This window comes from Betta splendens, chromosome 10 (assembly GCF_900634795.4).
Source record: "Betta splendens chromosome 10, fBetSpl5.4, whole genome shotgun sequence".
Lineage (NCBI taxonomy): Eukaryota > Metazoa > Chordata > Actinopteri > Anabantiformes > Osphronemidae > Betta > Betta splendens.
The window spans coordinates 17,380,780-17,393,699 of NC_040890.2; the positions used below are offsets into that span (position 1 = coordinate 17,380,780).

Sequence of the window (12,920 nt, forward strand, 5' to 3'; positions counted from 1 at the left end):
TGGAAAAGAAGCACGCTGATTTATGCACGTGTTTCTGAAAGGTCCCAGTGTGGTACGCGCCTGAGACCTGAGACTCACGTTTAAATGGTGCCAAGTTCAGCGTCTACGCTTTGCCAGATCTGTGGAGAACACATGCTGCTGTTCGCCTTGCGTCCATTAGGGGGCTCTCCAGGAGAGACTAGCAGCGCCACCCTCCCCCAGTTCTCCCCACCTTCCACCCACTGGGGTCCTCTGCTAACCAGCAGGCTGTGACATATTGACAGCCGGGCACCGGGCGAAATGCACAGAGGGAAATTGATCTTTGGTGCCTGGAATCCCCATTTAAATGGAAAGTAGGCTCCCCAGCAAAGAGCATATGTTTTATACATGTTTGCGTGTCTGTGGGTGTTCAGTGGCCGCCTTTCGAAAACTTGCGTGTGTGAATCTTTAAAGATAAAGACGACAAGCATGCAGTCAGGACTCATTTTCGGATCTTAGTGAGATCCTGGTTTTAGTGTAGTATCAGTGTCCTTACTTGCATATGCCATCCTCAGGATCCTCCAGACCAAACCTCTCGTCAAACGTCAGCTGAATCCTCATGTTGCTGGGAGCCACCAGTCTCCAGACTACCGCAGTATTCCTAGGATAAGTATGGGGGAAGTCTGGACTCTGGACCATTCCGTCTCCAGACACTGTTATGACCTTCTCCTGATGAGACTCTTGCACTCCTGCAACACAAAAACAGAGACTGAGTTTGTTTTGATTTGATCTTATAGTAACAAACCTTTAGGCAACATTAAATTGATTGAGTAATATACCATATATACAGACATGAAAATAAAAAAGCAGATGACTAATAATAAAGAAAATGTAATTAAACTATTACTAATGATTGCATATTGGAATTGCTGAGCAGGCATTGCAAACCCTGACGACCTGCACTGCAGCAGAGTCACTTCGGGCTCTAATCATCTCATGAGGTTGAGGATTAGATGAGGTTGCGAGATGAGAGGAAAGGAAGGAGCAGTCAGCTCAGAGATTCACCAGGCAGCATTGGGAACATGAATAGCAAAGTAATAAGGATCTAGGTTTGAATGTGGACTCCATGGACCTCCATTAAAACATTAGGACAATGCGGGGCACTTCCAGCGGGACGCTGATGGATTTCCCCTGGGCCCCCTCACAAAGCCACGAGCACCTACTGGGATGAGCAGCTGCAGGAATTTAATCACCACGACAAAGATTGTCAGTCAGACCCTCCAGGCTCCATCAGGCCCTGTCACCTTCAAGAGAGGAATGGCCCAGATACTTCCACCTGAGCCCCCAAGAGCCTTTCTAATTGACAAAACCAGAGCAATAGTCATTTCATAGAACAGCATTTATCATGATACACATGATTATATACTATCACCATTTAAATATAATTTCACATCTAATACACATGTCAGCACAGCAATAAGCGAATATTAACACTAGGTATTTTTTAGGTTAGTATCCGGGTGCTGTGTTGACATTTTCTAGCTCACTTTCTCAGATATTGCTCTGCGTTTATTCCCCTCCAAGCCTGTCGAGTTAAGCTGTACTTAGCTGTGTACCACTGATCATCATGCAGTATTCATAAACCGATCCAATACGTCCAGCCATCGGAGGAACCAGTAGGGCTTTAATGTGCTCTGGGGATGGAGTGTGTGAGAAACAACTCTGTCAGTGCATTAACCGGATGAGGAACAATTTCCACAGTGCAGCTTGTACAGACACATTTATATCTGAAACCCATTTTGAGGTTGATTACTCTTTATTCTGCCATAGATTTCATTTAAGGGCCTGATTCAAAGCCAGCGGCCTAATTCATTTTCAGCTTATTTGCTTGTGACCGAAGCAAAAACACAGGCAGGTGAAGATGACGCTGTGTAGAGTCAAGCGACAGCTCCTGCGCAGCTCCACGTTCCTCCTGATGGTTCCAAGTACAACAAATCTACCTGAAGGAGTCGTCACTGGAAACGAGTGAAGGAAACATACTGCGCTGGAAACCCTGATGTCTATAATTTAATCATTTAATATTTATTTAATATGTTCACCCACTCTGAGCCTGGTTCTGCTTTTACCTTCAGTTAAAGGCAGGTTTTCAGCTCCGTTGTAACCCAGTGCTGCTCAAATGGGTTTGTAAATAAGTCTACCGTATTAAATTGGTAGAAATTGCTTGAATTGGTGATAAATTGAACTGAGGCCCCTGACGTACGATGAAAACCAAAGACCAAATACACCGGTTCATGTTAGGCTGCAAATAAACTGTAGAATGAACTAAACTGACTGAAGTCAGTAGGGAGACATTAGTTTTGAAAATATTTATGGAAAATTCTTACCGATCGATTTTGTTTCTTTTTTTATTTTTTGCAGGAAGGTTTTCACTGACTGAATGAAAACTGGACTTTGTATCAAGATACAGGTTGAAGACATTCAGACTGGCATCACAGCTCATCCCGCCTCATCACGAAGAGCCAGTAAATAAAACAATGGCACAAAATCATTACTTCCACTTGTTGCGAGCCAGGTGGAAACAGGTTGAATGACATTAAGAGGTAAAACAGGCCCAGCTATGACTCAATGCACAGACGCCTTTATAACCACTGTTTGAGTTGTCTTGTTAAATTAGTGCATCTTCTACTGGCCAGGAGGATTTCATGTAAACCATCCAGCACCAGCACTTCTTGCAGCCTGAAATTGAACGTTTCATCTTCAGCATCTATTTTCTCTGATCTATACTATATATTGTTGATGAATTTAATGAAATGAGTGACTGATTGCTTTTTTAATCTGTGGTGCGAGAACCTGCAACGTGCAATGTTTGATTGATGACTTTTTTATCATACGCTTTCTGTCAGGGACTCGAAGCAGGCAGACGGCGAACCCACATGCACAGCACGGAGGCGATATTATAATCAACAAAAGGGTTTATTCTCAAAGGCACGGTCAGACGGTCCAGGTCATACACAGAAAAGGCTCGGCGAAAGTACAGGCAGGGAACAGGCAAAAACTCACGGTCAGTAGATAATCCAGTGTCGGGCAGGATACACGGTGCGAACAGGAATAAGACACGAGAACACGAACACTCAGGGAACTCAGGAAACTAGGGACGCTCAACACATTCTCAACTCAACAATCTGGCAAATGACTACGGGAACAGGAGGTGACTAAATACACGGGTGAGTGATTAACTGATTCAGTGCAGGTGAGGATAACGATCAGGTGGAGCAGGAAGCAGCTGTGACAAAAACCCGGAAGTAAAACTAAAGCAGGAACAGAAACCAGGAGACTATCAAAATAAAACAGGAAGTAGTGTTACACAGGACATGGCGTGAAACATGGCAAGCAGGACATGACGTGAAACAGGGAACAACTAGAAACAAAGACACAGATCATGACAGTACCCCCCCCCCTATGGCGCCTTCCACGGCGCCCACGGAAGCCCCCCCCCCCCAAACCAGGGCGGGCGGAGGGAGGTCCCAGGCGGAGGGACCGAATCCCTACCCCTCAAGGTACATGAGCAGGGTGGGTGGAGGGAGGACCGGGGGAGGGCCAAAACAAGAGTCCACATAACAAAGTCCACGAACAGGGAAGACATGAAGTTCAGGGATTCCCTCACGGAGGGTGATGGCGTGGCGAGACCCTGCCCAGCAGCCGCTGAGCCAGGGTGGCACTCTTAGTGCCCTTGGGCTGGACCGATGTCTCCGGGGGCCACCCCGAATGGCAACGTCCTCCAGGCGGACGCTGATCCGATGGGCTGAGGAGTCGAGGCGGGCGTCGCCGCAGGAGGCAGCGCCATCCGGGCAGCAGGAGGCGCCGAGGGCGAGGCCACCCGTCCGGCGGCCGGGACAAGGACGAGGCAGGGGCCAGCGGCGTCCTCCTTGGGCCACCGCGACGAGAAACAGGAACCGATGCAGGTGCGGCCGGAGCCGGGCCGCCAGGAACCGATGCAGGTGCGGCCGGAGCCGGGCCGCCAGGAACCGATGCAGGTGCGGCCGGAGCCGGGCCGCCAGGAACCGATGCTGGTGCGGCCGGAGCCGGACCGCCAGGAACCGATGCTGGTGCGGCCGGAGCCGGGCCGCCAGGAACCGATGCTGGTGCGGCCGGAGCCGGGACGGGAGCGACCCCCTCCTGGAGGTCGGCAGGAACTACGACGGGAGCGACCCCCTCCTGGAGGTCGGCAGGAACTACGACGGGAGCGACCCCCTCCTGGAGGTCGGCAGGAACTACGACGGGAGCGACCCCCTCCTGGAGGTCGGCAGGAACTACGACGGGAGCGACCCCCTCCTGGAGGTCGGCAGGAACTACGACGGGAGCGACCCCTCCTGGAGGTCGGCAGGAACTACGACGGGAGCGACCCCCTCCTGGAGGTCGGCAGGAACTACGACGGGAGCGACCCCCTCCTGGAGGTCGGCAGGAACTACGACGGGAGCGACCCCCTCCTGGAGGTCGGCAGGAACTACGACGGGGCGACCCCCTCCTGGGGGTCGACAGGAACTACGACGGGCACGACCTCCTCCTGGGGGTCGACAGGGACTGCGGCGGGGCGCGACCCCCTCCTGAGAGGGTCCGCCGGGACTAGCGCGGGCGCGACCCCCTCCTTGTATGTCCTCTCGTGACTGCTTGCTGGCTCTACCCACCCATCCTGATTGTCCGCCTTACTAGCGGCGGGCGCGACCCCCTCCTGGGAGTCCGCCGGGACTGCGGCGGGCGCGACCCCCTCCTGGGAGTCCGCCGGGACTGCGGCGGGCGCGACCTCCTCCTGGAGGTGCGCAGGAACTGCGGCTGGCGCGACCTCCTCCTGGAGGTGCGCAGGAACTGCGGCTGGCGCGACCTCCTCCTGGAGGTGCGCAGGAAACTGCGGCTGGCGCGACCTCCTCCTGGAGGTGCGCAGGAAACTGCGGCTGGCGCGACCTCCTCCTGGAGGTGCGCAGGAACTGCGGCTGGCGCGACCTCCTCCTGGAGGTGCGCAGGAACTGCGGCTGGCGCGACCTCCTCCTGGAGGTGCGCAGGAACTGCGGCTGGCGCGACCTCCTCCTGGAGGTGCGCAGGAACTGCGGCTGGCGCGACCTCCTCCTGGAGGTGCGCAGGAACTGCGGCTGGCGCGACCTCCTCCTGGAGGTGCGCAGGAACTGCGGCTGGCGCGACCTCCTCCTGGAGGTGCGCAGGAACTGCGGCTGGCGCGACCTCCTCCTGGAGGTGCGCAGGAACTGCGGCTGGCGCGACCTCCTCCTGGAGGTGCGCAGGAACTGCAACTGGCGCGACCTCCTCCTGGAGGTGCGCAGGAACTGCAACTGGCGCGACCTCCTCCTGGAGGTGCGCAGGAACTGCAGCAGGCGCGACCTCCTCCTGGAGGTGCGCAGGAACTGCAGCAGGCGCGGCCTCCTCCTGGAGGTGCGCAGGAACTGCAGCAGGCGCGACCTCCTCCTGGAGGTGCGCAGGAACTGCAGCAGGCGCGGCCTCCTCCTGGAGGTGCGCAGGAACTGCAGCAGGCGCGACCTCCTCCTGGAGGTGCGCAGGAACTGCAGCAGGCGCGACCTCCTCCTGGAGGTGCGCAGGAACTGCAGCAGGCGCGGCCTCCTCCTGGAGGTGCGCAGGAACTGCAGCAGGCGCGACCTCCTCCTGGAGGTGCGCAGGAACTGCAGCAGGCGCGACCTCCTCCTGGAGGTGCGCAGGAACTGCAGCAGGCGCTGCCTCCTCCTGGAGGCCGGCGGGCGCTGCGGCTCCGGGGGTGAGAGGGACTGGAACGACCTCTCTCGGGCCGACAGGAACGGGGACTGGAACGACCGCTACAGGGCCGACAGGAACGGGGTCTGGGACGACCTCTACTTGGTCGACGGGAACGGAACCAGAGACAGGAACGCCCTCTACTTGGCCGACGGGAACGGGACCAGAGACAGGGGCGACCTCTACTTGGCCGACGGGAACGCCCTCAACTTGGCCGACGGGAACGCCCTCAACTTGGCCTACGGGAACGCCCTCAACTTGGCCTACGGGAACGCCCTCAACTTGGCCTACGGGAACGCCCTCAACTTGGCCTACGGGAACGCCCTCAACTTGGCCTACGGGAACGCCCTCAACTTGGCCGACAGGGACAGGAACTGGAACGACCTCAACTGGGCCGACAGGGACAGGAACGGGAACGACCTCAACTTGGCCGACAGGGACAGGAACTGGAACGACCTTAACTTGGTCGACAGAGACAGGAACTGGAACGACCTCAACTTGGCCGACAGAGACAGGAACTGGAACGACCTCAACTGGGCCGACAGAGACAGGAACTGGAACGACCTCAACTGGGCCGACAGAGACAGGAACTGGAACGACCTCAACTGGGCCGACAGGGACAGGAACTGGAACGGCCTCAACATGGCCGACAGGGACTGGAACGGCCTCAACATGGCCGACAGGGACTGGAACGGCCTCAACATGGCCGACAGGGACTGGAACGGCCTCAACATGGCCGACAGGGACTGGAACGGCCGCAACATGGCCGACAGGGACTGGAACGGCCGCAACATGGCCGACAAGGACTGGAACGGCCGCAACATGGCCGACAAGGACTGGTACGGCCGCAACATGGCCGACAAGGACTGGAACGGCCGCAACATGGCCGACAAGGACTGGAACGGCCGCAACATGGCCGACAGGGACTGGAACGACGTCCTTACTGGAGCCGACGGGGACAGGAACGACCCCTAACGGATCGACAGGAACTGGAACGGCGTCAACATGGCCGACAGGAACAGGAACAGGGACTGGAACGGCGTCAACTCCGGAGCTGGCATGACAGCTTACAGCTGCCGAGCTCGACGGGGAAGACGTCGGGCCTGATTGGGTAGGACTAACAGTCGTCAGACGGACGGTGCCCTCTGACTGGGACAAGGACTGAGCGTGATTGGGCTGAACTGGGATCTGGGCAACACACGGCTGATCTGGGGTCTGGGCAACACACGGCTGATCTGGGGTCTGGGCAACACACGGCTGATCTGGGGTCTGGGCAACACACGGCTGATCTGGGGTCTGGGCAACACACGGCTGATCTGGGGTCTGGGCAACACACGGCTGATCTGGGGTCTGGACTAGGTTCGACTGGGCTGGGGCCTGGAGACGACAGGGCTGCACCGGGGCATGAGTAACACACGGCTGAACTAGAAACTGAGCAGCGCGCGGCTGAACTGGAAACTGAGCAGCGCGCGGCTGAACTGGAAACTGAGCAGCGCGCGGCTGACTTGGAGGCTGAGCAGCGCGCGGCTGACTTGGAGGCTGAGCAGCGCGCGGCTGACTTGGAGGCTGAGCAGCGCGCGGCTGACTTGGAGGCTGAGCAGCGCGCGGCTGACTTGGAGGCTGAGCAGCGCGCGGCTGACTTGGAGGCTGAGCAGCGCGCGGCTGACTTGGAGGCTGAGCAGCGCGCGGCTGACTTGGAGGCTGAGCAGCGCGCGGCTGACTTGGAGGCTGAGCAGCGCGCGGCTGACTTGGAGGCTGAGCAGCGCGCGGCTGACTTGGAGGCTGAGCAGCGCGCGGCTGAACTGGAGACTGAGGGCCGCGTGAGAGCAGGAAATCCTCCCAGGGAAATAACCATGGAGCTGGGCAGGTTGGTGTAGGCACGACGATCCGACGGGGCGGGGAGGAGGAAACCGAAACCATAGGCGGTGCGACTGGCGCTGGCGTGGTACAGAGCGCGTCGCTTAACTCGTCAAACTTCGCGCACAGTCGCTCGTAGAGGCGATGAACGCTGGGGTGATCTAACGCGGTGTCATCGTCCTCCAGCGTCACTATTGCCACCTCTACGGCGCTGCGCTGATCCTCCGAGTTACTAGCCCGTCGGTAATCCTCCGCAAGGATCTTGAAATACTTATGTAGGTCGCTGGGTAGCTCGGCGCAGGTAAACTCCATACTTCCGCGGGAGAGTTATATTTGCCGTAAAAAAACAAGGGAAAAACAGTCACTGACCTGACCGGAGGCTAAGTGCTGGCTGGGTCCAAGTGTGGCCAGATTGTTCTGTCAGGGACTCGAAGCAGGCAGACGGCGAACCCACATGCACAGCACGGAGGCGATATTATAATCAACAAAAGGGTTTATTCTCAAAGGCACGGTCAGACGGTCCAGGTCATACACAGAAAAGGCTCGGCGAAAGTACAGGCAGGGAACAGGCAAAAACTCACGGTCAGTAGATAATCCAGTGTCGGGCAGGATACACGGTGCGAACAGGAATAAGACACGAGAACACGAACACTCAGGGAACTCAGGAAACTAGGGACGCTCAACACATTCTCAACTCAACAATCTGGCAAATGACTACGGGAACAGGAGGTGACTAAATACACGGGTGAGTGATTAACTGATTCAGTGCAGGTGAGGATAACGATCAGGTGGAGCAGGAAGCAGCTGTGACAAAAACCCGGAAGTAAAACTAAAGCAGGAACAGAAACCAGGAGACTATCAAAATAAAACAGGAAGTAGTGTTACACAGGACATGGCGTGAAACATGGCAAGCAGGACATGACGTGAAACAGGGAACAACTAGAAACAAAGACACAGATCATGACACTTTCATGCTGTTGAAGCTTGGCCCTCGATAATCAATATCAATATCAGGCTCATAAAACGCATCATGAATAATGTGACTTAACATGTGAATCCATAGATGCTGTATTGCACAAGTTGGACACAACTTGTACAAGCATATCAGACATTACAAATGTTAAGTCTCATTCTGCGGCTCATCTTTGGATTATAATTGATGGTGGAACTAAAAAGAAATTTTAGAGAGAGAAAGAGAACAGGTTAAAGGAATTTAAATAAAGGTACTGACATGAGAGCATTAGGTCCTGATAAGAACATATCCAGAGATCTGCATGGATGAAATCACGCCTAATCCCAAAAAATCTGCAAATATCCTTCTTAATCCGTATACACTCATCACAAGTAATAGCTGTAGGTGGGGGAAAACGTGGTTCTTTGCTTTAATTGTGCACAAAGCTCAAGAATTAACTATGCAAGTGATTCCTGGTGAGTACCTTTTGTTTGCTTCCATCTAAGCAGAAGCTCCTTAAGAGCTGAAAACATCCAAATCCCCTTTTTCATAAAAAACAATGCTGCCTTTTCATGCCTTCCCACTGACATCCACCTCCTCTGCATGATGCACTGACACGCCACCAGCCAGGCGGATTCTGGCTGTAACACTGCCTCGAAAGTGACCTCACTCGGGGTTAACCAATGTCATCTAATGATCAGAGGAGCAGACCCCTGGAGTGAATTACCTCAAACATGACTTTTCCTTGACCTACTTTTTTTTCCTCAGTGAGGAAAGTAGAGCCGACTATTAAGGGAGGAAGTGACTCTGAATAAATAGGAGCCTATACAGTGCAGCCTTTGTGCTTTGTTCACACGTTAGTGGGTGATCCATTTATGCTGTTAAACATTAACCTCTCCTCTGCCAAAACAACAGTGGAGCGAGTGAGCGAGCGGAGAGCCATTAGTGCATCAGACCTAAGCAGCTATTACACTACTACTAGTAGAACTGTGGAGATACTAACACACAGTACACACAGGCTCCGGGCGTAAAAGTGGCCATACAGCAATAATCCTTCCAAGACAGAGCACGAAGTAAAAGCACATTTACTCTGCAGCTCTCTCAATACATCCCAGTGTATCTGTGGAGTTTATCTGGGGGTCACGTTGCAGGACACACCAAACACATCGTGGGCTGTCTTCCAAAAAGGGGAACTTTCAGGTTACACTGCTATTCATTCCTGGTAAAGCAATAAATATATCTGGTTGCGCTTCATATTTGAGGTCAGACAAGGTTTCCTTTAAAGCGAGCCATTACTTTACCTTTCAATTTGTTGTAACCAAAGTTAAAACAAGAAATGAGTGTAAATTTCCCGTTGAACCCATAGCGGTGTGCATTACTCTGCCTCAGGGGACGCGTTTTCTCAGTTTGCTGGCCAAATTCTTATTTTCACATATTCTAGACTATAGACTGGTTTGATACACCGGCGGCCTCATGCCTCAAGCATAACCATTCATGACAGCTGCTTCCTTCCTGCTAATCGACAGCCGAAACAATGTGACACTAAATCCCAAATTCTTTTTAATTTCAGCCTTTTTGACTTCAGATCAAAATGAATGTAAGCCTCCAAGTAAAGGAATAAAAGCAGCTTTGGTCAAGTGAGGAAACTGTGCCCAACAAAGAATTCCCTTCTTTCGGCTCATGCATTTGATGTTGGATGCAGCCGCTCTAACATCTGTTGCCTATTAAGAGGGTGCAGTGGTTACTACAGGTGCAGTAAATTCCTGACGCTGCTTAGGATATTTATTGCTTTTGGGTTTACAGTCCATCAGGCAAAGGAGGGCGGGAGCAGGCCATGGGAATCTATCATACCATTAGAAAATAATTTGGTTGTGTGGGACCCTTCTGTAGTGATTTATATATCTGTGTGTTGGGACACAGCACACGCAATGTGCTTTAAGGGCTAAAGTATAAGAGATCGCACTGATTATGTAAATGTTGCCAGTGTCTTTACATTTATTACGGATTTTACATATATTATATACAGTAGGTTGATCTACTCTAGTATTTACTGTGGGTCAGTGTCAACTGATAAAACCCAGGACAACTTACTGACAAACTGATTAATTCTGGATAGTGTTGGAAGCTTATGATAGTGATCAATAAGTCAGTCAACAGTTGCAAATATTGTCAGATCTACTGTGATCTACTCATCTTCTGACACAACTTGACACAAATCACCAAACGTCTTTTCACTAACTCAGTGAATTGGTTTTCTTAGGTTGAAGCTTCAGGTGCATCTTTGGCTAAAATGACTAAATAACCATTTAAACATTTAGTTTGCTGTGTGTAAATGCCCACTTTTCAAACATCTTTAAAGTCAGACTCTGTCAGCCATAAATGAACTGTTACGACCTGCAAAAACACAGTAACGAGCTCTGAAAGGGTTAAAGCCATGGGTTTTACTGTCATCACATATTATCATATTTGATTTACTTCTGATTTTACTGTAATCGCTCATTTGGATACTGGAGCCAACATGAAGTGCTACTAATCACTTCATAGAATGCTGGTTTCTCTTTACTGTGGTGGGAGACTGACTGTCGGCAGGAGTGACATCTGTTAACACCTGCTGCAGAGGCGAACCCAAACATCTGCGGAGCGTATCAGATGATCCAAACTGAGACTTCCAGACACTACTAGTCTGCAAGTGTCAAATTCTATCTGCAGCTTTCTCACAGACCGGCTGTTTACATTTGCCTCAACCTGATTATTAATAAAGAAGCACCTCTGCGTCGCATCTAGAGAAAACAAAAAGACCTCAAGGAACTATTTCTTACTACTTCAAAATATAATTAGAGAATGTTTCGTCAGTTTAACCAGTTTGATTAATGATTCTAAAGCCTAACTAATAGTTGCTATACATATACAAACCGAGTAATAGTTAATTCTTCTATAAATAGTCTGTGATAATAAACATGAGAAGCTCAAACCCCTGATGGATTTAGGTCTTACTGCTATGAAACATATCCTAAGTGTTACTTGAGAAATGATTACAAATGGTGATAAGGTTTTGTGAAATCACAGCTGCGGGCTGTGAATGGTGGTAAATGTAAAGTAGTGTACAAGCCCTCGTGAAGCCGTGTGAAACAGACACACACACACAGCTTTTCCATTTCAGCCCCTGGGGCTTTGACCGTGTCCAGCACCACCGACTGAATCTTGTCACCGCACAACAGCTTCTCCTCAGGTTACAGCGGTTCCCCGCCCACGAGTGAGTTCTCAGAGCCTCTAATTAGTGCCCACACTTGTGTTTGGCATCGTGAAACAGTATCAGTTTATTCAGTCTATTTGTGCTACCTCTCTGCAGCTCAGCCTGAGTGAATTTAAATGTGTTCATCAGCAACAAAGTTAAATCTCAGTTTTTCTTATTTCTCTATTATTGTACAGTACAACAACAATACACAGCAATTGTTAGCAAACTTTCTACATGTTTAAGTATTAAAATGAAACCTAATGTGGGTTATACAAGAAGTCTCAACTTGCTTCAAATTAACAAAACACACTAACAGAGTAAATACAATCAAATCGAAAACCAAAAAAAACCTAGATAATGTGGATACGAATTAGGAAAAGAGGAGACAGCACAACGAAATGCAAAACATGTTGCAAAAAGCTGCACCGGTGCTTTCAACATAGCTCTAAATCTTATAATCGCAAATATATTTTATTTTTGTTTGACTCACATTACAAACTTGTACAGACCTGTAAGTCTGCTTCTTTATTCAAATGCCAAGAAAAGTCTGTGCCTTGATTTATACCATATGCCCAGATCAGCCTCAATTGCCTTGTCAGCTGTCAAACTCAGAATCAATATCAAAGTTAATTATTGTAAATGGATGGAATGATAGTTTAGCACTTAGTTAAAATGAAAAATAAAAAAATACGGTGCTGACATGTTTCTCACAATCACGAGGGGACGGGTTAACCTGTCGTCCTGGCAGGAAACCAGGCGTTGACAGATGAACCTCATCTTTTTTAAACTTCTCTCCACAGCTGTGGACGGCCGCTCCAGGCTGCTTTGTAGTCACATCTGTAGGCTGGGCAGCTGCTTGTTTGGAGAAAATTACAGTTTGATCTGCGGTGAGCCAAATTGTAAGACAGCTTAGCTGCTGGTACCACATCCAGACTTTGCTATTAACAATGATCAAAGATACAGGTTTTGCAACGAACATAGCTGATCACTATCCACTTTGTAGCTGCCTGGCTTTGATACAGGCTCAAATCTCCAGTGAAAAGCCTGGAAGGGGTCAATAATGTTTTCAATTAATGACTCCTAAATTAATGTGGGACCACAATCTGTGCTGGAATCTCAGTAAAGCTTAGGTTGCAACTTGGATAA

The 12,920-nt window shown here is 51.0% G+C and overlaps 1 protein-coding gene across 1 annotated transcript in view; it reads right to left on the reverse strand.

The window, feature by feature from the left end:
- Positions 1 to 12,920, reverse strand: part of pdgfc (platelet derived growth factor c) — a 35,327-nt gene that overhangs the window by 10,461 nt on the left and 11,946 nt on the right. The window contains exon 2 of the mRNA XM_029165741.3: positions 515 to 707. Within this exon, the coding sequence (XP_029021574.1) occupies positions 515 to 707 (193 nt within the window). The remainder of the gene's footprint in view (positions 1 to 514; positions 708 to 12,920) is intronic.